General features: G+C 38.4%; 1 protein-coding gene across 1 annotated transcript in view; it reads left to right on the top strand.

Moving 5' to 3' along the window:
• Nucleotides 1–252: 252 nt before the first annotated feature.
• sema3e (sema domain, immunoglobulin domain (Ig), short basic domain, secreted, (semaphorin) 3E) overlaps nt 253–26,523 on the top strand; it is a 161,151-nt gene continuing 134,880 nt past the window's right edge. Inside the window, exon 1 of the mRNA XM_028814961.2 lies at nt 253–1,158. Within this exon, the coding sequence (XP_028670794.1) occupies nt 1,053–1,158 (106 nt within the window). The 5' untranslated portion in view covers nt 253–1,052. The remainder of the gene's footprint in view (nt 1,159–26,523) is intronic.

The raw sequence follows: 26,523 nt of genomic DNA, 5'->3' as shown, positions 1-26,523 counted from the left end.
TTGGTAAATTCTTAGACAACCTGACATAAATGCTAAACTCAGCAAAATGGTCCAATTTATAATATGTTTTTTAAAATGGGCCATATGTGCTGGTGCCTTTATTATCTCTTAGAGCTAATTGATCAACGCCCCTGATTTTAAAAGTATCTGTGTATCTGCAGTGTGAGCTCTGTATAAACACATCATGCTGTGTTGACACAGCACATGTCACACAAACCTAAACAGTCTATTTCCAAAATCCAATCAGATTCGCTTCTGGTGAAAGAGAGCACTGCACCAGCGAAGTGCTCCGTCATAATCACAGCAATAAAAACTTGGCCCCTATCCATGCTGACACCAGGGGATCTGGGAGTGATGAAGAAAAGGGAGGATCACTGAATGGCACGTGGATTAAAAATACTTCTTGGAAACCTAGCTGACTTCAATTCCCATTGAACTTGAGCAGAGGGATTGCTATATCCCAGCTGGGTGGAACTGCCAGATCTTAGGAGACATCGAGACTCAGTTAAAGAAAGAGGGACACTGAAAGAAAGAGAGAGAGGGAGAGAGAGAGAGAGGGAGAGGATGCTAATTAGCAGAGGTGAAAGGTGAATTAATGCCTGCCGTTTGTCAAGACAGAGTTAAAAGGGGTTGCATCCCATTGTGTTATGATGAAAAGAAGCGTAAATCTGCATTAAACCCTGCCTGCCTTCTGTTGAGAAGAAAGCAGAAATTACAGGGGATGTTTCATCGCGTTTAAGAAAAACCTCATTGCTTTGGAAGGCTGCATTTCAAAACATTCTGGATAAAACTTGACAGAGAAAAAAAAACTACAGTTTAATGCAAGGGATTGAGTTTGACAGCAGCTTGACCACTGAAAGCAATGTGACACTTCATGTGGAGGGCATTGTGTGGTAAAGCATTTTATTTTGTTTTTTCATTCTCGTTAAATGGACTGTGAAAAGTAAGGTCTCATTATAACTGAGGAAACCAGTGTCTTTTTGAAAGCTGTGATCTGCATGAGGGAATTACAAGGAATCCAAGGGAGTTTAAGAAAGTGACACTGAAAGAGAATGATAACAGCCAGGAGGTTTGTTGCTTATTGCTTGTGGCTAATTTTTGGGAGTCGATTGTTGGCTGTCTCTTACAGTCAGCCAAGGCTGAGACTGACTCACAAAGGTAAGATTGGTCAACTTATACAATAGTCAATATTTCTGTGAACTTTTTTTTTTTGTATAGATAAGTTTTAAAGGAAAGCACCACCAAACCTTGCTATGTTAAAGCCATTTGAAAAATTCAGTTGTTTTTAAGTGTGGATTGATCCTCGAGCCTATAATTCTCACTGCTGACTAAGAATTTGCGGAATGAGGTGTGCTTCTTTAAAACATACTTAGACAGAGAGAAAGTTTATGTTTACAGCAGTGTGAATATACAGCGGAGGTACAATATATACAGCACACAGCATGAATCAAAAATAAATGCAGTTATTTTTTTTGCTTTGAGAAAATAATGAGCATAAAGATATCAGTGCAATTATATTTTATATAATGATACAGTTCTTTTAAGTATATGAGGCTGACACCAAGTATTTAATAAGTATTTGGTTAAATGACATTTTTATTTGCTATTGCATCTAGCATTAGTGTCTGTTTAAATTATTGATTTAAATTTTTTTTTTACGAAGACACTGTTTGTACACTAGTCATATTTTTTTTAATTGTATGTAATAGCTTCAAATACTGATTAAAGAATTATTTAACCCTTAGTATACATACATGTATTAGCACATAGTTTAGCCAAGGTGTCCTTAAATGTCCAGAATTGTATTTAACCCCAAATAAAATAGTCATTAGAAACTGGGAAATGCTTGGCTTTTTGCATTCTTAGCAGATCTGTTTTAAAGCCATAAAGATGTTCCTTTGGGGGGTATTATCATTGAGTCTCTTAGCAGCTACTCAGAAAAGCCACATGATCTTATTGGCTAACATTTAAAGCAATTAGAACAAAATGACACCTCACAGAACCTAACTGAGAAACATGAACACACACCAAAACACACACACACACACACACACACACACACGAGTCATGTGCATTACATTTCAGAGGCATAGCAACAGACAAGTTGTAATGGTAAGACGTATAATTACTTAATACCACAAACCATAGTGTGACATAGGTGTAGCCTAATGTGGGAGCCTGCTTTAAAAATGATGGTGACATCACTGCCAACCACCACACCAACACTGAACAGTGACAGGAAAAATTATCTTTTAGCTTGGAGGCTGTTTACTTATTTTTGCGCTCCATGGGAGGATTGAAGAGGAAAGGGTCACTGGTTAACAATGAGGATCTAAACAATTCAAAAAAAGGCTCTTTATTATATTATGTGGCTTTTGTCTTTGTACAAAACTCTAACAATGTGAGAGGAGTACTGACTATAACTATAATCATTTTATACACAGAAAATGTATTACAACAATTAAATTCACATGATACTATCCTATAACTTCTTTTAAGAATTAGGGTTCTTAAAGTAATTTTCAACCGTTAGATCTACTATATAATAAAATGCTAAGGTCTGCATTTGTCCAGTCCCTCTGAGCAATCTGATTGGTCATTTGAGCTTTGGTGTGATTGGTCAGTTTGGCTTTGTTAACGAGATCAAAAGAGGAAGTGCGAGTGTGAAACACACGAGGAGCAGTAAAGGTGTAGGAGGCACGCTGACAGTCACCTTCAAAGCAGGGGTGTATAGAATTCAATGGGAGTGTGATGTTGTGGGTTGGTTCCACCCTCCCTGTTGTTCTATGGAGCCTCTTGAACCCGCCATCTTCTGTAACATAACCAAGGGATGAGCATAGCAGATGAGGACACACACAAAGCAAGGGGTAGGTGATACAGTGCGCAGTACTTTTATTAAAACATTCAAAACCAAACAGTGATTCCAAACAGTGCAATGCATAAAAATTAAATAAATAAATAATCTGAAAAAAAACACCGTCCAGTGAAGGTTAAAAAATCACAATAAATAAATACATATAATATATAATCCAATAAATAAAGCTGCCCTTCTAAAAATCTCTGAACCCCGGTGTAACTTCTCTATCCTGGCATCTTCTCTCCTTATCCTGACTGGACCTTGCAGGAGGAGAAAACATCAAACTGATAGGCACAAACTACCTTCTTAAATGGTAGGTCTGATTCCTTGCTGTTCCATGGCTCACAGTAAGGCTCCCAATCCGAGCCTTTCCAACTTCCGCTGCCTTAAAGGTCTTCCATGGAGAGTTGCCCATACTCTTTATCACTACAGCTCCTTGAAATGCTCAGCCGGAGTGATCCACTTCAGCAGCCTCTGAGAATTGACCTCACATTCCCCTGAGGGGTTCTCCTCACTGCTGCCTTCCTCCTCTCTCGCTCGCTCTTGCACTCAGCTCTCTCTCCCATTTTCCTGCCAGTACCTCCGTTCTTTTGAGATTCTGCTTTCCCCTCGTTTGTCTTTATGTTCCTTTTCTTCTTGCCTGCTCCCCCTTAGATGCTACCATGGGTGCAGTGCCCCAATCACGAACTGCAGAAAGCCAATGAAGCAATTAAGACAGAACACACCCTCACTTGCAGGTGTGCTCTGTCTCAGTCACCACACCAACCTCCCACAGTCGTGCAAGCACGCATATCCACTGAGACCAAGCCAGCTATTTAATTATTTATTTATTAATGACTATACTATACCACAAGGAGGAGAGCAAGGTGCCCCGAAATGACAGTGTCTGAGAAGCAAACTATATTGAAACGCTCGAGAGAGAGGGAGTGCCGGTTAAGACAAGTCCAGATGCACAAGGAGACAGAGGAAAGGCACTGAATGTTCATGTAGGGCAATGGGCATTAAATATTTTTAAATGTATTCTATTACCTGTCTTTGGCGGGTAACATGACTAGTAAATAATACTTATCTGTGGATCTTTCAATCTATAAACACTTTGAAAAGCAATTCACATTCATAAAATAAGAAGCTGTGTATTGCATGTAACACACTTTACACAGGATGAAATAAATGAAATCCATAGTGAATAATCTCAGAAGGCAAGCACAAACATAACTGTCATAGCTAAAGTAGTGCAAGTTACTTTAGCTACAATAGTGCATGTACTATACAACAATGTATATAAATATCATTGTCAATAAAAGTTGCCATTCCACTGCAATAACAAGTACACCACCAGAAGTGGTTTGTTTTATGAGTGTATGTCTGTGGAATTGGTACAGACAAAAGCACAATCACTGAGGGAAAAAGGGCGCCCTGGTAAATATTTGCTTTGTTTCTTCTAGACTGTAAGGAGCTGGAATATAGTACTGGACGGGATTCCCTGACAATCTAAAAATAAGAACGTATTGGCTTAACATACATATTAAGAGTTCAGGGTGCAAGGTTATAAGTATCTTTTTTAAGGAGCACTAACCTCACTTCCGTTGAATGAATATAGGGCTTCTGTGACCATGAAAGTAATTTTGACATCAAAGTGACCATAGGAAGGTGTTTAAAGGCAGCTCTGTCATTAGGCAACCGCTAAACTGGTGGTAAGAAAAGGGGCAAGAAGTTTATAGAGAATAAGAGACAGGGAGAAGTACAATGTTGGAAAAGGAAAATAAATACATATTTTCAGAGGGGAAGATATCCAAGCCACCCTGTCTAGCTGTTAGGGAACATGACACAGTCAAGAATACCCAAGAGGCATCAGGAATTATTCTTTTTTCATTACTATATACTTTCTTTAAAATACTTTCGCTTCATTGCCATTATTATATAAGACAGCTGAAGAATGCCCCAAATAAGTTAATATATACAGGTATAGAGAAAAAGGAAAACAGAGTACTAGGGGATGATCAACAAACACGGTGACAGGATTACTGAACATACTTTTAATTCCAGGCAATGTGTCTTATTTATTATCAGTAATTATTAGTAATCAAATAAATGTCCTTATCTTCAGACTGATATTCCTCTTGAAGAAAACAAATGCCTCACTGGCAAGGAAAAAAACAGTATTTGGTCCTGATTAGCAGATGGGAGAAGCTCTTAAAATGAATGGTCTAGAACAGCCACTCCAAATGACATCAATCACTTCCAGTGACCTCTTGCAAACTGCCATATTGTCGGTGTTATCCACTTTCATCACCTCTTAGACAGTGTCACATGACCTGAGGAACTTTCCTGTCTTTCACTTTCTTGACCATCTTACTCAGAGGCATAGCTAGGGTTTTCAGCACCTGAGGACAACTGAAGATTTCGCGCCCCCTCCTGTTTGCCTGTATGCCTGTTTGTAACATCAATTTGGCGCCCCCTGGATGCTGCGCCCGGGGACAGATGTCCCCCCTTGCCCCCCCCCCCCCAGCTACGCCACTGATCTTACTTGTCCCTGAGGGCAAAACACATTCCAAGGTGTGTAATTCTCAGTCCTTCCCCTAGAGCTTTTCTTTCTGAGTTCCCAGGTCTGTTCACATGGGAAAGCAGAGTGAAATATAACTCTCTCTCTCTCATATATATATATAAATACAGTATATATATTTATTAATGTTAATATAACAGCTTTGCACCTGATACTGGTAGGATCAATCCCAACTACGTGTGAGTGTGCAATAAGAAAGTAGGTTCAAACAATGGATTAACATGACAACAATTTACCTGTGATTGTGCCATAAGAAAACAGGTCCAAACAATGGATGGACATTAGAATAATCTACATGAGAACAGGTGTCCTTTAAAACATGCCATTCAGCCCAACAAACCTTGCCAGTCCTACCTACCTACTTAATTCTTCCAAAATAAATCTAGCTTTGAATGTCCCTAAAGTCCCACTGTCTACTTTAATGATAGTATAGTTCATATAAAATTAGACAAGTACGTCTGCTATTAATTTTTAAATTTTATTTTAAATAACCTAAGGTTGTGTTTTTTATTTATTGCAGTATTATGGATCATATGATAAATACTGCATTGCAATGTCTGAAAAATGTAAAAAAAGGTTCAAAATGTGCTTACAGCTGCTATATTACATATAGTATACAGTATGCAAAACAACCAAAGAAAATATTTCATTTTTAAGGCTTAATTAAGTAGAACCAGGTAATTTATTTTATATGCTGTTTGCTGTTTGATATTTTTACATCTAAAATATTACTACTATGGTGTACTTAAAGTAAAGAACTAACAAGAAATCAATGTTAACCAAGAATATATATGATCAATAGGAAAAAAGTACTTTATATAGGACTTGATGCTTTCCATATTACAGGGGTGGAAAAGTGGGCATCAGAAAATCCCACAAAAAGCTTGAGATGTCTGCAGGCTAAGACAGGAATTTTTCCTCATTCTTGATACTGTTCTTAAATTTCCAGCCAAGGCATAACACCAGATAACAAAACTGTTCAGGTTCAATTTCAGTTTGGAATTTTTTTAGATCAGGTACCATCATATGCTTCATTTCAATTTCACTGCAGTCGCTTAAATCCAAAATTCCTTTTCTGTGGATAAGCTGCATGAAAGATATTTTGGTATGTTAGTATGAAAATGACATCATGATAAGTTTTATCTCAGAATAATACTCTCTTAATGTCTTCAGTAAAGCTCAATATTAGATATAATATATTTTTGGGTAGAAATTTATGCTACTTCCCATATTTTCTTGGTCCATTTGTATCCACCCTTGCTTATTTCTTGTTATGTTTTTGTTTGTAATTTTACCCTGGTTCTCTTCCCTATAATAATACATTTAGGGCCATCAGGTGTGACATTCTCTTCTCTATACACTTACAGGGTTTTACATTTCCCTTCTCGTTTTTGAGATTAATTGCCTTGGCCTTATTTTAGTGTGTAGGCTGTTAACCCAATTTTTAGTTTACATCCAGGCATATTTTGTGTTGTGAGGCTTTTTTAAAGATTGTACTAACTGGAGGAAGTCAGTAAAAGTTTTTTAAGAAGAAAGACATGGAGAAAAGACTTAGTACAAGAAACAATGCATAGGTCAAAACCAGAAGCAAGAAACATGATCGTAACAGCCCACAAAACGATAACCAAAAATTTGAAGTCAAAAATGAATATGCAGGAGACAAGTAACAAAAAACATTAAGAGCACGTATAAAAGTTGCATTTTTCATCCAATCTTTTCATCCAATCTCAGATATCGAGGAATGGCTCAATTGAAGCTTATACCAGTCATCATCACACCATTCCAATGCATTATGGGATTGATTTCAATGGAAATGGGCATGTGAAAACCCAACAACAGCTGTGCCCATTGGCAAAACAAAATGACACTGAGTGTGACAATAAAAAAATTCTAAACTTTTAAATAATGTTTCCAATAAAGGAACTAATTATGTGTAACATAATTTACAAATACACAGGAAATCTAGGAAAAATATAGAATAATGTCAAGCATGGCATGGATTTTCCTTTTTTGAATTTCATGCTTTTGCACATTGGGTTTGGCACCTTTTGAGCTAACATAGTTTTTTTCTGCCCATCACATACATACACACATTACCACTCACATCAAGCTATTTTAGATTCACAAATAACCGTCTTTGAGATTAGGAAGAAAAAATCAGAGCATTCATAAAAAAACAACAAAACATGAAGACTAAAAATTCAACAGTCACAACAGCGAATCTGGGATTCAACCTTAACAAAGATATTGGGACAACTTTGCTATGAGCTAACCAAATGAGGCTGCTGTACTGAATGGTTTGTGATTATTCTTATGTTGAAATATTGGAGTAAAGATTTTCTTTTGTGCTTTTCTGTATTAACTTTTGTGTCACAAAGACTTCTTATTGTACTATTTGCTTGAGCATATAAGAAAGTTTGAATAGGACCAGGAAATGGATGAGATTTAAGAATTGTAGGCAAAAGATGGCAGAGATCAGGACTGGAAAGATTACAAAACACAAAGCAAAGAATAGTTTCTTACCTGAAATTCAGTAACTTGTCATAATTTGCATTTTAATACTTCTAGAAACTTGGACATTACACAATACTAACATGCCACTTTAAATACTGGAGCATCTGCTGAAATCACCCAGCTGTGACTTACTGTTGATACCCCTAGAAACTTGTAGGTGAGTCCCAACATGAAAGCATAAAATGGCTGCAATGCTTCCCAAAACAAAGATGGTGTTGTGGCATAATGATAAAGGATAATAAATTGAAAATTGTAACTTTGATACATAAAGTACAAAGTCAACGAAGGTAAAAAAAAACAAACTGCATAACACAAAGATTACATGCAAATTTAAACTAAACAAGAGAAAACTTTATTGAATGATTTATTTAATTTACTAATTTATTTAATTGAATTAATTAAATTTATTAAGGGCGGCACGGTGGCGCAGTGGGTAGCGCTGCTACCTCACAGTTGGGAGACCTGGGGACCTGGGTTCGCTTCCCGGGTCCTCCCTGCGTGGAGTTTGCATGTTCTCCCCGTGTCTGTGTGGGTTTCCTCCCACAGTCCAAAGACATGCAGGTTAGGTGGACTGGCGATTCTAAATTCTAAAATGTGTGCTTGGTGTTTGTGTGTGTCCTGCAGTGGGTTGGCACCCTGCCCAGGATTGATTCCTGCCTTGTTGGCTGGGATTGGCTCCAGCAGACCCCTGTGTTTGGATTCAGCAGGTTGGAAAATATTAATTTATTCATAATGTATTTAATTTATTTAATAAACTACTGACAAAAACCAGATTCATAACATGTGTGCCCATCACTTCCAGTACATCTTTTAATTATTAACCGTATTAATAATATTTTATTAGCTGTAGTATTTGCCTTCAATGATAAAATATTTTTCCAAAGGCTTTTAATCTACCCAGATGTTTTGGTGCCTTTCTATACGTACAAAACATATATAGGGTGTAAAATGAGCTATACCATTTCTCTTTATTTTTATTGGTGTAAAGTATGTATTTTACTGCTATGTTATGCAGATTATTACACCTCCATAAGCCCAAGGATCTGCATATTTTTAGTATTTTTCATTGTGAGCACAGGCTGTTCACGTGTCAGATGTTCCCTCAGATCTGGTGTAAAAAAAGGATGTGCATTGGAGCCACTTCAGTTGCGATCAGAACTGTTATTTAAAAATAAAATTACCTAAAGCTATTTAGAAGAAATTTAAATTTAAAATCAGAAACCATATTGTAGTTCAATATTTTACAAGCTCATTTAACAAATAGTGCACTGTATTTCTGTGTAACCCTATACTGATACAGTGTTACAGCCTTATCAGTTTAATGAAAACCGTACCTTTTCTAGCTACCTTAATATCTGGTATAAACAGATTATCTTACAAATTCAGCAAGTTCACAAACTAAAACCAGCTGACATTTGGAATATAAGCGTACAAAAGTCAGACTTAAGCCCATAATAACCCCTTACTTGAAACAATAATAGTACTACTTAACTCTTTGTGGTTGTTTTGTACTGCTGGACATTTCAGCATCTATTAAATCTATAGGCAGCCCACTCTTGCAATTATAATACCCACTTTGTTAAACTTTTCATTATTTTCTCCTTAACCCTGTATCTCAAAATATTCTCTGGTCTGTATAACCATTTCAATCAAAATTCAGCTGACATCTAACAGGATGCTGAATTTAAGTCTAATCTTATGGATGAAATACAAATGAATGCACATCTGAAAAAATCACATTGTGTAATGGTTTTTTAAACATTGCCATTAAAGTAAAGTCTAGACCTTTTTGAGACTAAACAAAATAGTATCTTTAACTTTTCTGTCAATTTTCTTTTAAATCTTGGGTATTTTTAAAGAGGTAATACATATTAATGATGAGTATAAATGCAGAGACTACAATATACTCAATATGCCTTAAAGCAGCACTGTACTTTCAAATGGAGTTCAAAAATATTGTTCGAGAACTTATAAACAGCAAGGTTTAAAGCATTTCGAAACAACACAACACGGCAGTCTGTGTTCCACTTGAAAATGGAAGTTACTAAATTAATAGTTTTAATAATCTGAAAAATAACAAGGTTTTATTTGTGATGTTTTTTCAGTTACGTCAGAATAAACCATTGATACTTAACACTCAATTAGCCAAGTGTCAGTGAGAATGGGGTGTGCAAGAATGTGCCCTGTAATGGACCAGCATTCCATTTACCTTTAGTTTTTGCTTTTGCAGCCCTGAACTAGATGGGAACAGATGGGTGCGTCTTACTTTAAATGAATAGCACGAGTAATCTCTGTCAGAGAAATATTTACAGTACCGTATATCAGCAGTAACAAGTTCTTACATTTTGTGTTATTGAGCACAAGCACTAGGTAAGAAGGTGATGGCTGATAACTTATTCGAATATCAAATGCACTAGCCCACCATTATTCATCCATCCATTTGTTTTTCTGAACCAATTTATTTCATGCTCAAGTACATCCACACCAGTCCCGATTACAGTGCAAACACAGGAAGACCAGGCCAACACAACGCAGACAGTGACTCGGTCTTAAATTTAACCCAAGTCATTGGTGCACTAAAGCCAAAGTACTAATTACTACACTAGTGTGACCACTGTAGATACTCAGATGATCAAAAAGTGGGCACTACCATATGGAATTAATAAAACCACACATTTACTTAAAATACACCAATAGATTTAATATCTGCAATGGCAAAGGGGAAACTGTTACCGTCACACTGCATGCCCCTTTGCTGTAGGGTCTTCATGCTCTCTCTGGTAAAGATACATTTTCAGTGTAATTAGACACTGCACTAAGGTACAGGTGTTCAATATTGTTTTTTTAGTTTTGTTTGTTTTAATAAAAAGTTTTATTGATCTGCTGAGTTGCTGTCTCTCATCCTGTGTCCTACGGGAACACTGAGGTTGCTGATTTTCAATCCAATTTCCAATTTTTTAATTAGAGTTCATTTCCTGTGTTCAATAAACATCCCCATTTAATTAGAACTGGTATGCTTCTTCTGTGTCTAAATTTAATTTGTTGCTGCCCTAATGCCTAGTAGTATGCTTTCTGAGGAAATGTGCATTGCTGTCACTGCTTTCAATACCAAAGAGTCAGCTCTAACTGTTACCTCACATTAGACTTCTATTTGAGATAATATAATTCTTAATGATTTTTATTCCTTAAGCTATGCTGTTTAATTTGACATTAGACGTTAACTTGAACTACACATTGCAGTGAATGACAATTAAATGTTTTCTGTGTGTATCATCAAATTCCTCCTGTTCATTTTCAGTAATAACTTTGTTCACTAAAGGGTCCACCAACCTCAATGAAAAGCCAAGAACCTAAACTGGACAAGATGTCAGGCAATGCATACACCCACCTTCAATCACACCAGACCATTCTAAGCCAGTTATCAATGCATTTCCTGTGCATTGACCCTGAAAAGAATGAAATTATAATGAGGAGACATGCAAACTCCATAAACAATGTACTACACCCTGAAACAAGTCCTGTGAGGTGGGATCACCATAAAACCTCTATTGTCTAGTCCTTACTTTTAGTGATACTTGAAAAGCAGAAACTGAGAAATAATTCATATCTAGTTCCAGAATATGTGTCCTGTGGTGGGTTGGCACCCTGCCCGGGATTGGTTCCTGCCTTGTGCCCTGTGTTGGCTGGGATTGGCTCCAGCAGACCCCCGTGACCCTGTGTTTGGATTCAGCGGGTTGGAAAATGGATGGATGGATGGATAGTTCCAGAATAGTGAACAACTCATGTATAGAACACATCTTTCCTTAGTTTAAAACAAAGGTCTCAGACTTTTGAAGTGGTATATCCTTGTCACTAAATGCTGATATAATGATCTTTTAACGCCCTTGCATCTGGAAGAATCAGCACTTCCTAAAATAGTCTGCTGTGTGTGATAAAGCAATCAAAATCTCACACATACTTCAGCATCTTACTGATAGGTTGTTTTTTTAAAGGAGCTACAGCAAGGGGTTGACTATTTTTAATTTTTAAACCATGCCTTCTTATTTTTTCACTTTGGAAGATAATTGCATTTGAAAGCTCAAAAATACATTGTACAAGTAAAATATTAGGAATAGTAAAATATGAAATAAAATATTAAAAAATGAACCCTCTGCGGTGGGCTGGCGCCCTGCCCGGGGTTTATTTCCTGCCTTGTGCCCTGTGTTGGCTGGGATTGGCTCCAGCAGACCCCCGTGACCCTGTGTTCGGATTCAGCGGGTTGGAAAATGGATGGATGGATGGATGGAAAATTAACCCTTCAGAAGCATGTGGTGTACATCTCAATGTAAAGCAGAAAATAAATACAATGAGAGAGCATAAAAAAGAGCTTTATTTGTATAAAAAATACAATTACAAAGTTCTTTAAAAATTTACATTTCTTTTATGTTGCACTTTATTGGTTCAAAAAATCCAAAATGTTCTTCATTACCTATAACAATTGCTTTAATCTTATACACCCTATTACCCATTGAAAAGTGTTCTACATATTTACAAATATGATACAACATAGAGTAGATTGAATATATTGGGATAGTCACGTATATTAGCGTCTTGATTTATTATATGCAAATCTTTTTCGTCACATCTTTTAGATGTCACTAAAATCTAAGTTTCGTCACTTATTTCGATACAGCACTGTACACGTTGTTAGGCTCACTAGATTCACTGGCTTAATCACCAAATGCATCAATTCTATTCAAAACAGACAAGATCTGAACAGCCAGACATCCCATGATTGTAAATGTCATGACAATGCGCTCACTACCCATATAACCTGCTTTAGCCATGTTGGCACCCTACTGAGATTGTTTCAAGAGAAAAATACAGTACGAATGCCTAGGAGAAGAAGCCATTCAACTCCAGTTATGAAAAAAACGTGTTTAAATTCTTCTTTGTAATTGATGTATACAGCAGTTAGCAACATCACTAACTAAATATGATTTTTATTAGAGTTTGTAATGAGTGATTTGTCTCCTTTGAGGTAGCAGTTTCCTATTTTGTTTTTGACATGCAGAATGTGTTGACAGTGTGTGCAATGCAATAAATAATGTAGCCAGCATACTCTGATTGGCTCTGTAGGTACTGCTAGTCCAGTGGTTGCCAACTTTCCTAAACAAAAATAAGGGAGAACCTAAGGTAACAACTGGGATGGGTGGACTTATGAAGGTGGGTGTCTGGAATGGGAGATTGAAGGGGCATTGCAAAGCAGTTCCCTTGACATCACACAAACCCCCTTCCCCCAAACCCCCCCCCCCCCCCTACCCCCCGCAGAGACTAGGCATTGTATAAAATACAGAAAAAATAGCACTCAGTTAGCGCTCTGTTATGGAGCACAACATATCTGTTTCAAATACGGAATGATTTTGTGAAATAAGTAACAGTGGCAAACCTGCTATAAGTAGTGTTACTGTGAGAGGAAACCATAGGTGTGCATTCTCATAAAGGGATTATAGCAGAAAACTAAAAAAATATGCAGAAATAGTGATTTATGATTCATTGCAAATTACTCAACTAAGCATCCACTAACTCAATGTCCAGTTGAGCATCCATATTGGTTTGGAAGTAATCTACTCACCCGGTGTAGAGCATACAGTGAATACACAAGACTTTGCACAGTACAAAAAACAATACCATGCACAATTTTCTGCTGTATATCAATTTTCACAGGACATGTATCCACTTCAGCATCGCAGGAAGCCAATGTATATCCTATGCACAATGTCTGTCAGTCCTGGGTGAGATGGCATTGCTAGATACACTCACTCACACACCAATTTTGACTCATGTATAGTCAATTTGGAGTACACAATCTTCTCTTGTTCACAGCACTATAGAGGGGAGGTGTAATCCAATGTCCACGTAGTTGTGCTGAGTTCTTTCCCCCTCTCTCCCCCTGTTTCCTTTTAATATCACTGCACCTTCCTCCTCAGGCCTACCTTTCTTCATACAAGGCTGGGAATGTGGGTGGAGGGGTTGTGTGCCATGGGATGGATGTTTGACTCTCATAATATAACTTTATTTCACTACTAAAAACAATATAAAAAAATGTTTCCAATCAACCTCACCTATAGATCTTAAAAGTATGTGAAGAAAACTGGTCAACTGGATAAAATAAGCATTGTAGAAATAGAAAGAATATGATGATGGTGTAATTACAAGGGGGCGCCAGAGAGCACCCAAACTACAGACCCAGCAATCCACCACATGTTAACAGAATAAAATAAAAGGATATTTTTTCTGCAGTGCACCTTCACAGACCTCCTTCCAGCCATGTTGCACAATTATACAATAAATAAACTGACATGGGATGGTGCAGTGGGTAGCGCTGCTGCCTCGCAGTTGGGAGACCTGGGGACCTGGGTTCGCTTCCCGGGTCCTCCCAATGTGGAGTTTGCATGTTCTCCCCGTGTCTGCGTGGGTTTCCTCCCACAGTCCAAAGACATGCTGGTTAGGTGGATTGGCGATTCTAAATTGGCCCTAGTGTATGCTTGGTGTGTGGGTGGGTGTGTTTGTGTGTGTCCTGCGGTGGGTTGGCACCCTGCCCGAGATTGGTTCCTGCCTTGTGCCCTGTGTTGGCTGGGATTGGCTCCAGCAGACCCCCGTGACCCTGTGTTTGGATTCAGTGGGTTGGAAAATGGATGGATGGGTAAACTGACATGTCTTCTTCCTTCTCTTAAGTGTTGCCTGCTGCCTCCCGATTCAGCTACATTAGGTAGCGGGTCTTTTTATACTGGGCCCAGGAATGCTTCCGGTGCCACGTCATATCTTCCAGGGAGCACTTTTGGCCCATAAGAAAAGTAGGGAGGCCCTCCCCCAAAATGCCCTCTCTCAATCCTCATGGGCCCCAATAGGGCTGCATTTACAGGCTCCATCTCACAAGCACCCCTGTAGGAGTCCTGTGATACAAGGACCAATGCCACCTGGCATTTGTGGGATGGAATCACTTCCGACTCTTGAACTCTGCTGGTCCCGCCATTAACTTACACCAGCCCGGTACAAAGTTACTGCCGGCCAGTCCGTCTGCATCGTCGTGCTGGCCACTCATCCGAGTAATGGCTTCTTACACTGGTAAAAAACAAAATAATGATTAATGAACTTAAGATGAGACCACTCTTAGTCTTCTTACTCTACATACTGTATCTTTTTACAGTCTGTGACTCTCTTTGTCTCAGATCATCACACAACTATTAAACACATAGGTATACCTTTTAGCTACTGGGATATTCTACCTTTTCTGCAAACCTGTCCTGGAAAATTGGAACTGGAATAAAACCAAGGGTTGAATTAATTGTTAGTCTTCCAAGACAACATGACTGTCTGGAGAAAGCTGCTGATCTATGAATATTTGCTAGCAGTACTGCAAGCATTTTTCCTCTTACTTTATGCTCCTTGCATTTTTTGTTTGCCAATTATTGCCAAGGCAGAACATTTGTGTGGTCAGTAACTGTGAACACGTTGCACGTTCTCACAGTGTTCATTTTGATTTTATTTGGATGATCCATTTTCTTACCATACCCCAAAGATGTGTGTATTAAGTTAATCTAACTTGGTCCAATATGAATGAAGTTGGTATCAGTTTCCACATTGTTCCCTGAACCACAAGGAAAAGCTTGGAGTTTCTTTGACCTTGTAATGGAGAAATCAGGTTCAGAAGATAGATTAACGGTTGGATGTACTTTCTGTAATACATGTGCATGTTTTTAACATCTTATTTTTAATGATTGAAAGTCATCAAGTCATCAAGTGATGAAGTCATCAAGAAGCAGATCTGATAGAGGTTGCCTCTGTGGTGGGTGGTCTGCTTGTTTTCAAAATGCAATGGTCTTTCAATACTAAGAAATGCAGAGGCATAAAACACTTGGACTGGAGTAAAAGATTTGTCATTTTTAGGCAACAGTCCTCATGAGACTATTGTACAAAAATTAAAAAGGCTATTGCCAAATATTTCAATGAAGAAATTATTCGCTATGCCACATCTATTTGGGAATTGTTTTCTGCTTTTTTCATTTTTTTACTGACAGTATTTCTTAAGGATTTAGTGAGTATGAGTCACTTTTGCAATTTTTATATCTACTAAAGATATATAAAGCACTTAAGGCTGATTAAGGTGTTTTCTTGTTTTCAATACAAAATTCCCTCCATTATGAATTATATAAATTATGTGGTGGGTGAATCCTGTCAAATTTAATTGTTATTTGGCATCATTCATTGAATTTCGGTAGTACATGACAAATTTGGAAACTATTTAACTGCTTGTACATATTATATCATTTGTAGTAAGGAACCCCGTAGGGACTGTAACTACATGATTTGGAAGGTGTTATGAAGGAAGAGCAGAACTGTATGAGCTCTTAAAACTGAAGAAACATACACTGGCAAAAGCAACCTAAGCTGGCATGTCCTGGAAAGCAGATTGACATTGAAAAGAGATGGTATGTCCTGTGTGTGTGAAGGGTACCCCAGAGAGACTTCAGTGAGATGGATCAGAAATGTGTAATGTTTCCCCAAAGTGAGACAGAGAATTTGAGTACATCAGGGTTGCTTAATCCTCTACCAAATGAAGACCTGATCATTTCAGACCTGCATAAGGGTTAGGGGTAGTAGACATCAAGAGGCTGCTACACTGCAAAAAATGAAATCTTAACAAGCCAGACAATCTTGAAAAGAAATAATAGAAATAAAAGAAATAATATTCTAATACCTGCAAAAAATCAGTGTGAAAAAATGAGAAAAAATAAATAAAAAACAAGAAAAAGGTATTAGAATCAAGCAAAATTATCTGCCAATATAGTGAGAAAGTTTAACTTGTTAACTTGTTAAATTTTCTAAAAATGAGATTATATATCTTACACATACAAATCTACTCAAGTCAGTTATTCTTAAAATAAAAAAAACAAGATCCATTATTTCTTTTCAAGATTGTCTGGCTTGTTAAAATTTCATTTTTTGCAGTGTAGGAGCTCTATACTGGTGTCCATGTATAGTGGACAGAGTCATACTGGATCCAAAACCTGGTTAGAAGTGATCCTGGGACGGGATCAGACAAAGCTGTCTTGAGCTAATAGGATAAATTGGTGTGGAGTTCGGGCTGGGTTACAGTACCTTGATGCAAGCCCTAAGAGGCAGCAGAGCTCTTTTTTATCTTTCTGTTTAAGTAATCCAGGTTCTGACATTGCTCATTCATACTTGTTATTTATTAGTTTTCTAAAGATATTGTAATGTCTCCAGCAGCTGCAGAGTGTAGGAGGCAGAACAGGGTGAAGCCCGGGAAAAAACACTTCATATGAGGGCACGGGCACCACCCTAGAGAACTGAGTGACAGACCTGAGGGATGAATATTCTCGTATTGGTGGCAAAAACGGTGAATCTGTGCTTAGGATAGGAGGAAAAAGAAGTGCGTTGGGAAAGGACAACAGCACTTCATAACTCCAGTCGGGGAGAAAGTTAACACCAGAATGACAGGATGAAGGTGGGCTTGCTTGATTGTTTTAAGGGTCTCCCTATGACACAGACAATGGGTGGCAGTAGGTCACTATTTATATTGCAGCCTCATAAATAAATGGCAAACGATAATTTTTGTTTTCACTCAAAAAAGCAACTCCTGTGTGACTCATTCAGAGATGTTTTCACACTATTGTTTTTTTCTGTTTTGTCCTACTTGGCTTTAGTCTAGTGTGTGGCATACTATAAAAGTATCCTCCTAAGAACATTTATATAAGTGAATCATATGTTCCATATGATGATGAGACGCCACAAGAATTTAATCCAGTGTGCAATTTTGAACTATTTGTATTCCTATTTAAATTGATTAATGACTAATATTGCCTTTATTATCTATTTGTTTCAAAACAAGATTATTTAAAATCTGATTGTACAACAAGGATGTGTTTTAAAATTTTGTCAACTTATGCAATGCAATTACACAACCATGGACAGCCAAAGCCCATCTCAGACATATTTGGTGCAGGACAAGAATCCCGAACCGAACACCAGTCCGATGCAGTACACACTCTCACTCAGCCAATATGGGGCCAGGTTAGAATCAACAAGCAGCCTACCACACACATCTTTGGAACGCCTGAGATAAACCATACAGACATGGAGAGAATCACACGAACAGTGACTAAGTCTCTTAGAGCTGCATGGAAGCAGTGCTAATTGCTCTGCCAATGTACCATCTTCAAATATGTCTTATGTTTAGTATGAATTCAGTTATTTTCATTGCAATACTTTTCATATGTGATGGCATTTACCCAAATTGCAGAATCAGATTAAAAAATAAAATCAAATGTTGCCTCAGTCTGCAGGGTATGTTGTATATTTAGCCATGCATTATTTAAAATATCCCAAATGACAAACTGCTTAAAGTAATGGGTGGATTGTAAAGTGGCTCTGCAAGGAATTCTATTAAAATGCTCTGTTTTGCGCATCAAGCATAATATCTGGATTACAAACAGGAAAATTACTTACAGCTTTTTTGAGTTGTTGCTACGTGAGATCATTGTGTGCTTTCTGATATTGCCAAACCAAAGAAATAACAGAATAATGTTTCAGTGTGACTTTTATCTGAGCATGTCCCCTCTGAACGATAGCTTAGAAGCACAGATGGATCCAGTAATCGTCTTATCAAAGACACAGTATATTTCACACATCTGCATGCTCTGTTTATTTTTGGTGTTATGTGCCTTTCTGTGCACTATTTAATTTGGCTAACATTGATCACAGTCTTAAACATGAATTTAATATTATTAAAACAAAAGGAGAAAAACAGTTATATATTTTTATTATCTATCTGCTTTTCTAGGTTAGGGTCATGGTGACATGCATGTGGTAAAGTTTGTCAGAACAAACTTCTATTACCCTAACAATGGTTTATAGCTTCTTCTTATGTTTCACGATCGTTTACATGCAAATTGAAAAAAAAAAATCAAATATTTGTTGATTGTGAGAAATTATACCTTTTTACATTTCTTTTCAAAAAAACTACCATAAAATACTTCTAGTAATAAGTAAATGAGAAGCATTAATAGGAAATAGCATCAACATTTTTGAGGAACTTTGTAAAGTGAATATCATGAAAAGAACTTCTGGTAGGTGGAACCAAAAAAATCAAGATTGTCCTTTTTTATATACTGCATTTTGCAAAATTAAACCACTGCAGTTAAAATGAAGAGAATCTTCTTCTTCTTCTTTCAGCTGCTCCCGTTAGGGGTTGCCACAGCGGATCATCTTCTTCCATATCTTTCTGTCCTCTGCATCTTGTTCTGTTACACCCATCACCTGCTTGTCCTCTGTCACCACATCCAAAAACCTTCGCTTAGGCCTTCCTCTTTTCCTCTTCCCTGGCAGCTCTATCCTTAGTATCCTTCTCCCAATATACCCAGCATCTCTCCTCTGCACATGTCCAAACCAACGCAATCTCACTTCTCTGACTTTGTCTCCCAACTGTCCAACTTGAGCTGACCCTCTAATGTAGTCATTTCTAATCCTGTCCATCCTTGTCACACCCAGTGCAAATCTTAGCATCTTTAACTCTGCCACCTCCAGCTCTGTCTCCTGGTTTCTGGTCAGTGCCACCGTCTCCAACCCATATAACATAGCTGGTCTCACTACTGTCTTGTAGACCTTCCCTTTCACTCTTGCTGATACCCATCTGTCCCAAATTACTCCTGACACTCTTCTGCACCCATTCCACCCTGCCTCTTCCACAATCCCCATTACTCTGTACTGTTGATCCCAAGTATTTAAACTCATCCACCTTTGCCAACTCTACTCCTTGCATCCTCACCATTCCACTGACCTCCCTCTCATTTACACACATGTATTCTGTCTTGTTCCTACTGACCTTCATTCCTCTCCTCTCTAGAGCATATCTCCACCTCTCCATGGTCTTCTCAACCTGCTCCCTACTATCGCTACAGATCACAATGTCATCAGCAAACATCATAGTCCAAGGGGACTCCTGTCTAATCTCGTCTGTTAACCTGTCCATCACCATTGCAAATAAGAAAGGGTTCAGAGCTGATCCCTGATATAATCCCACTTCCACGTTGAATGCATCTGTCGCTCCTACCACAGACCTCACCACTATCACACTTCCCTTGTACATATCCTGTACTACTCTTACATACTTCTCTGCCACTCCCGACTTCTTCATACAATACCACAGCTCCTCTCGAGGCACCCTGTCATATGCTTTCTCCAGGTCCACAAAGACGCAATGTGACTCCTTCTGGCCTTCTCTAAACTTCTCCATCAACATCCTCAAAGCAAACATTGCATCTGTGGTGCTCTTTCTTGGCATGAAACCATACTAGTGCTCACTAATCATTACCTCATTTCTTAACCTAGCTTCCACTACTCTTTCCCATAACTTCATGCTGTGGCTCATCAATTTTATTCCCCTGTAGTTGCTGCAGTCTTGCACATCCCCCTTATTCTTAAATATCAGCACCAGTACACTTTTTCTCCACTCCTCAGGCATCCTCTCACTTTCCAAGAATCCATTAAACAATCTGGTTAAAACCTCCACTGTCATCTCTCCTAAACACCTCCATGCTTCCATAGGTATGTCATCTGGACCAACGACCTTTCCATTTTTCATCCTCTTCATAGCTGTCCTTATTTCCTCCTTGGTAATCTGTTGCACTTCCTGATTCACTATCTCCACATCATCCAACCTCTTCTTTCTCTCGTTCTCTTCAGTCATCAGCCTCTCAAAGTACCCTTTCCATCTGCTCAACACACTCTCCTCGTTTGTGAGTACATTTCCATCTTTATCCTTTATCACCCTAACCTGCTGCACATCTTTCCCAGCTCCCAGTACTGGTGGTGGTTGTTGTTAACCTGGGGCTCGACCAATCCGGTATGGAAATTTGTATAATTGTGTTCTAAGAGCAAGAAAACCTGTGGACTGAATGGCTTATATGAAAGGAAGCAGCCTTTGGCAGGGCTGCTCTTATTTGTAATCAACAAGAATAGCACACTTAGAATAATTTACAATTGGAAATGTGTAGACACTTGAACATATTTATTTTTATGTTACAGGCTAACTCTTATCTTAAATCAAAATCCTTGTTTATCAATATAGTTTTATGTCTAAATGAACATTGTTACATCCATCCATTTTCAAATTCTCTTAATTTCAATTGAGAGTCACCTGGGGGATTGAGCCTATTCCAAAACATCAGGCACAAGGCAGCAGCCAACCCCGAAAATCTAGGATACACACATACACTTCATATTCAGACATGATCAGTTTAGAGTAATCCATCCATCCATTATCCTACCCATTATATCCTAACTACAGGGTCACGGGGGACTGCTGGAGCCAATCCCAGCCAACACAGGGCGCAAGGCAGGAAATAAACCCTGGGCAGGGCGCCAGCCCAACGCAGGGTGCACACACACACACACACACCAAGCACACACTAGGGAAAATGTAGGATCACCAATGCACCTAACCTGCATGTCTTAGGACTATGGGAGGAAACCGGAGTACCCGGAGGAAACCCAGAGAGACACAGGGAGAACATTCAAACTCCACGCAGGGAAGCGAACCCGGGTCTCCTAACTGGCACCTTTCACTGCGCCACCATACCGCCCGCATACAAACTTAAAAAGTTTAAATAAAACAGAAATATATACCTTTATTTTTACTTCCTTAACTTGTGGAGGGTGTATCCTGTAGCAAAGCCCTAACTTTTTTCATGAAAGCCCCTTTCAGTCAATAAGCCTTAAAAACAGGTGTACAGTAATCCCTCGCTATATCGCGCTTCGCCTTTCGCGGCTTCACTCCATCGCGGATTTTATATGTAAGCATATTTAAATATATATCGCGGATTTTTCACTGCTTCGCGGGTTTCTGCAGACAATGGGTCTTTTAATTTCTGGTACATGCTTCCTCAGTTGGTTTGCCCAGTTGATTTCATACAAGGGACGCTATTGGCAGATGGCTGAGAAGCTACCCAACGTACTTTTCTCTTTCTCTTGCGCTGACTTTCTCTGATCCTGACGTAGGGGGATTGAGCAGGGGGGCTGTTCGCACACCTAGACGATACGGACGCTCGTCTAAAAATGCTGAAAGATTATCTTCACGTTGCTATCTTTTGTGCAGCTGCTTCCTGAAACGACATGCTGCATGGTGCTTCACATACTTAAAAGCTCGAAGGGCACGTATTGATTTTTGCTTGCTTGTTTTTCTCTGTCTCTCTGTCTCTTTCTGTGCTCTTGACGGAGGGGGTGTGAGCTGCCGCCTTCAACAGCTTTGTGCCGCGGTGCTTTGCATACTTAAAAGCCAAACAGCCCTATTGATTTTCCTCTGCCTTTATGACAGTCTCTGCTCCTGACTCCTTTGAAGAGGAAGATATGTTTGCATTCTTTTAATTGTGAGACGGAACTGTCATCTCTGTCTTGTCATGGAGCACAGTTTAAACTTTTGAAAAAGAGACAAATGTTTGTTTGCAGTGTTTGAATAACGTTCCTGTCTCTCTACAACCTCCTGTGTTTCTGTGCAAATCTGTGACCCAAGCATGACAATATAAAAATAACCATATAAACATATGGTTTCTACTTCGCGGATTTTCTTATTTCGCGGGTGGCTCTGGAACACAACCCCCGTGATGGAGGAGGGATTACTGTAAAGCTAAACTTGCAGCACCGCTATTCAATTACACTTGCCTAGCGCCTCTCCTAAGGGGAGATACTGTGGGATCTGGGCATCCGTCAAAGCACCAATCACAGGCCCGATTAGAAAGCGGGAAGCTGTGATTTGTCATCTCCCTCCCATGTAACAATCACAGCCCGTGTTACAACGCACTATGTATGTATGTGTATATGTATATATGTGTATGTGTGTGTTTATGTATGTGTGTATATGTATTTGTATATATATATGTTGATATGTGTGTATATATATATATATATATATATATATATATATATATATATATATATATATATATATATATATATATATATTGTAGCAATAAGCCCTTTGTCCACCTCTTTGACCCTCAGGTACCACTCCAATGACCAGGTGAAAGTATAATATTTCTTTATTATACTGTGCACAAAGCACTCTCCACACCACACTCATAAATCACAATAAACTACTCCGATAAACCAATCCTCCACTCCCAGACACTTCACCCTCCTACCTCCCGACTCTCGCTCAGTGTACTGGGCTTCCCAGAGTCCTTTTATAGCCCCTGACCCGGAAGTGGTTCCTGGCCAAACCCACAAGTCCGTTTTCCTTCCGGGTCAGGGCAAACCGTCCTCTTCTTCACCCCAGGAGCACGTCGTTTCTTCCGGACACGTGATACTGACGCACTCCCGGGTTATAGGGCATACAAGAGCCCACTAGCCCCCCTACAGCGACTCCCGGTGGCCCCCAAGGTATCCAGCAGGGCTGTGTGTATAAACTACAAAGTCCATGAGGCCCTGCTGGAAGTCGGGGCACCATCATGCTGTCCGGAGGGCTCCTCCTAGTGGCCTGGGGGTGGTGACCGGAGTCTGTAGCCGGTCGTCCATCACAATATATATATATATGTGTGGATGTGTATATGTATATATATATGTATATATATGTATATGTAGATATGTGTATATGTAGATATGTATATATATGTATATATGTATATGCATGCATATGTTTACATAACCTCTTTAACACACTACTTCTCCGCTGCGAAGTGCGGGTATTTTGCTAGTTATATATAAAGATGAATAATAAAATCAATGAGAAATAAAGAGCACACCAGTTACTTTAAATAATAAGCATGTATCACAATGGAAGAAAATATTAAAACTCAACATCAGAAAATAAGGCTGGAGAGAAAAATATATAAAATGATTAAAATGACTAAATGGATAATGTTGAACACCATCTAGTCAACTTAGATACCTGGACTAACTGAGATTGAAAAAAGCCCACCTTGCAATGGTAATAAGAATGTGGCAGGAATGGATTGTGTAAAGGATATAGAATACACAAATTGTAAATGTCAACAAGAGAGATTGCCTTTATGTGGAGATAGACTGAGGGAGTGTTTGGGATTGGCCAGAGACTGAGAAGGACAGCATCTAATATCAGACCATAAAAAGTGGAAATGATGGCCAGAAGAAGCAAATGGGAGCATTTATATGAAACAGTCTGTTTCATTTAAGTTGTTCATACCGGAACCACTACATGAACTAAGTTCAAATATCCTTAAGGCTTCAAGGTAAATGATTGTTAAAAATCGCCTGTACTAGAATGAGTTTGTACAATTTCTAGAACCATGTACGTCAGATGAGAGAGAACATGTTTAGACATCATAAAATGCCTAGAAATTGTATGTTTAATATTACAAGGTCTTAGATTTGTTTTATGTTTTGCAATTCATATCCTCACCTTATGGAATGTTTTCCCTACATAACGTAGAGGACAAGAGCATAGTAATAAATAGACCACACCAGATGAATTGCAGTACAATGTCAGCAGTGATGGAAGGTTGTAGTGCATTTGGAGGTGGTGATTATGTCACTCAGCAGTTAACCTAAGCTATCTGTCTTTGGGATGAAGGAGGAAACCAGAAAGACCTTTGAAATCCTTGAAAACACTGAAAGAATATTCAGTATCTATATGAACTGTGCCAGGTTGCTAAAGCTGTGAGGCAACAGATCCAACCACCACACCAGCGTACTCTTATGCGGATCACTGAAAACTATTTTGAAAGTAAGTTTTTTTTTCTTCAGGTAAAATTTTCCAATCTGTTATCCATTCTTCCATTTTCTATCCAGATTACTGAGCTATTGCTCATAGACACCAGCAAGACTAGAATGTGGGAGGAAAACCCCAAGAAAAAAACAGAAAGATAGTCAAAGCAGAGACTGTGATTTGCACCTAGAATTCTGTAGCTGCGAGGAAGGATTGCTAACCTCTGTACCACCACACTCTGGTATATGATGAAAATTTGGTATTTTTATATTGACATTATGCTCAGTGTTGTATATTTCTAAAAGTAACATTGCAATTAAAGAACAATCTGAATTAAAGACATTTTGCATCTGGTTTATTATATATGAAGAAAAAAAAACCTACAGCTAGAGTGTTGCTCTGCTAACATGGCTTACCACAAGATGCTTAAGCAATGCTGAGAGTTTAGCACTTGGTAATTTCAAAACTTTATGTACTTCTGAGCAATGTAATAATATGGAGTGTACAAGCCTGGGTTTGATTTTCAACTTATTATCTGTGTGTGGAGCTTGCATAGTTCCTCATGTGTGTTTTTTTTCTTCAAGTTTTCTTAAAACAAAATTATTTTTACTGGGAGCTCTAAACTGACTAAGTGTAAGTGACAGTGGCCTGTGACAGACTGGCACCCTGCCCAGGGCTGGTTCCTGCCTTGTGGCCGATAGCATTGGCATTTGCTCCGACAGCTCAAAACCTTGAATTGGATTCGGCAGGTTCAGAAAATAGATAGATTACATTAATTACTGAGATTATGTTTTCTTGCTAAACTAATGTATTCTACATTTTATTGTAAGTATATTTTACTACAAGTTAAAAAGAGCTGCACTTTTAAATCCTACTTTTTTTGTCATTTTGACGTTTCTGATCACTCCCCAATGGGTTGTTGATCTTCCTGTTAAATGTTCAGTGTAAGTACTGCATTCTAGTGACAGACAGATTAAGGTCTGTCATAACATTAAGCCAAAAGCAGATGCCCATCCTCTCCAGGGTGCTGTTCTGTCTTGAGTGCGGTGTTTGACACCATTGACTTCTCACTGTGTTCTGAATGTAGGTACCAGCTTGGTATATAACTTTGTATTGGGCTAGGCAATATTAAAATATTTTACTATAAAAAGGATTTTCTTTCCTTAAATGGGCATGATATGGATGAGGTGTTATGGTATATTATTATCAGTAAGTTATTGGAATAGCTTCCATTTTATGGCTGGGTTTTACATTTCACCTAAGTACTGGTTTAAAAGTATTTAATCTAAGCACACAAGCCCTTAAATTAACTGTTACATGTTACATCTGTACTACATGCATTTTTTTGTGTTATGTACTCCAATGGTTTAAAATAGAATGTTATTTTAAGTAAACATTTATTTAATATTGGTTGTGAAAATGTGCAAATTGTTTTCTTGAAAGGTTGCTTCTTATGTGCTATTGGAAGTCATAACTGTTTTCTCAGGCACTCTGGGATTTGAAATAAGTCTTTTTTTTCTATTCGCAAGGTCAGACTTTGAAGTAAGTTGCAGGATTCACCTCAGTCCAGACATAGTGTTGTATGTTTTTAATTTTGTCTGCTAGACTTCATCGGAATACAGCCTTCAGCATCAAAACTTAAAACCTAAAGATATAATTGATGTTGCCTTGGGAGTACTGTGACATAAATGAAGCCCCAGTGGCTTGACCCTGTGAACTCTTTGGCATTCTCGCTTCTGTTTTATATTGAGTCTACTTATCAACATTTTTTTTTTCATCCCAATGTATGTAGCTGTTGTGGTGTCTGTTTTAAGTGTATATTTTTCCTTTAGGAATTACATTCAGTGTGTG

The sequence above is a fragment of the Erpetoichthys calabaricus genome, chromosome 1 (assembly GCF_900747795.2).
Source record: "Erpetoichthys calabaricus chromosome 1, fErpCal1.3, whole genome shotgun sequence".
Classification (NCBI taxonomy): Eukaryota; Metazoa; Chordata; class Cladistia; order Polypteriformes; family Polypteridae; genus Erpetoichthys; species Erpetoichthys calabaricus.
This window is presented reverse-complemented; position numbering and strand designations above follow the sequence as displayed.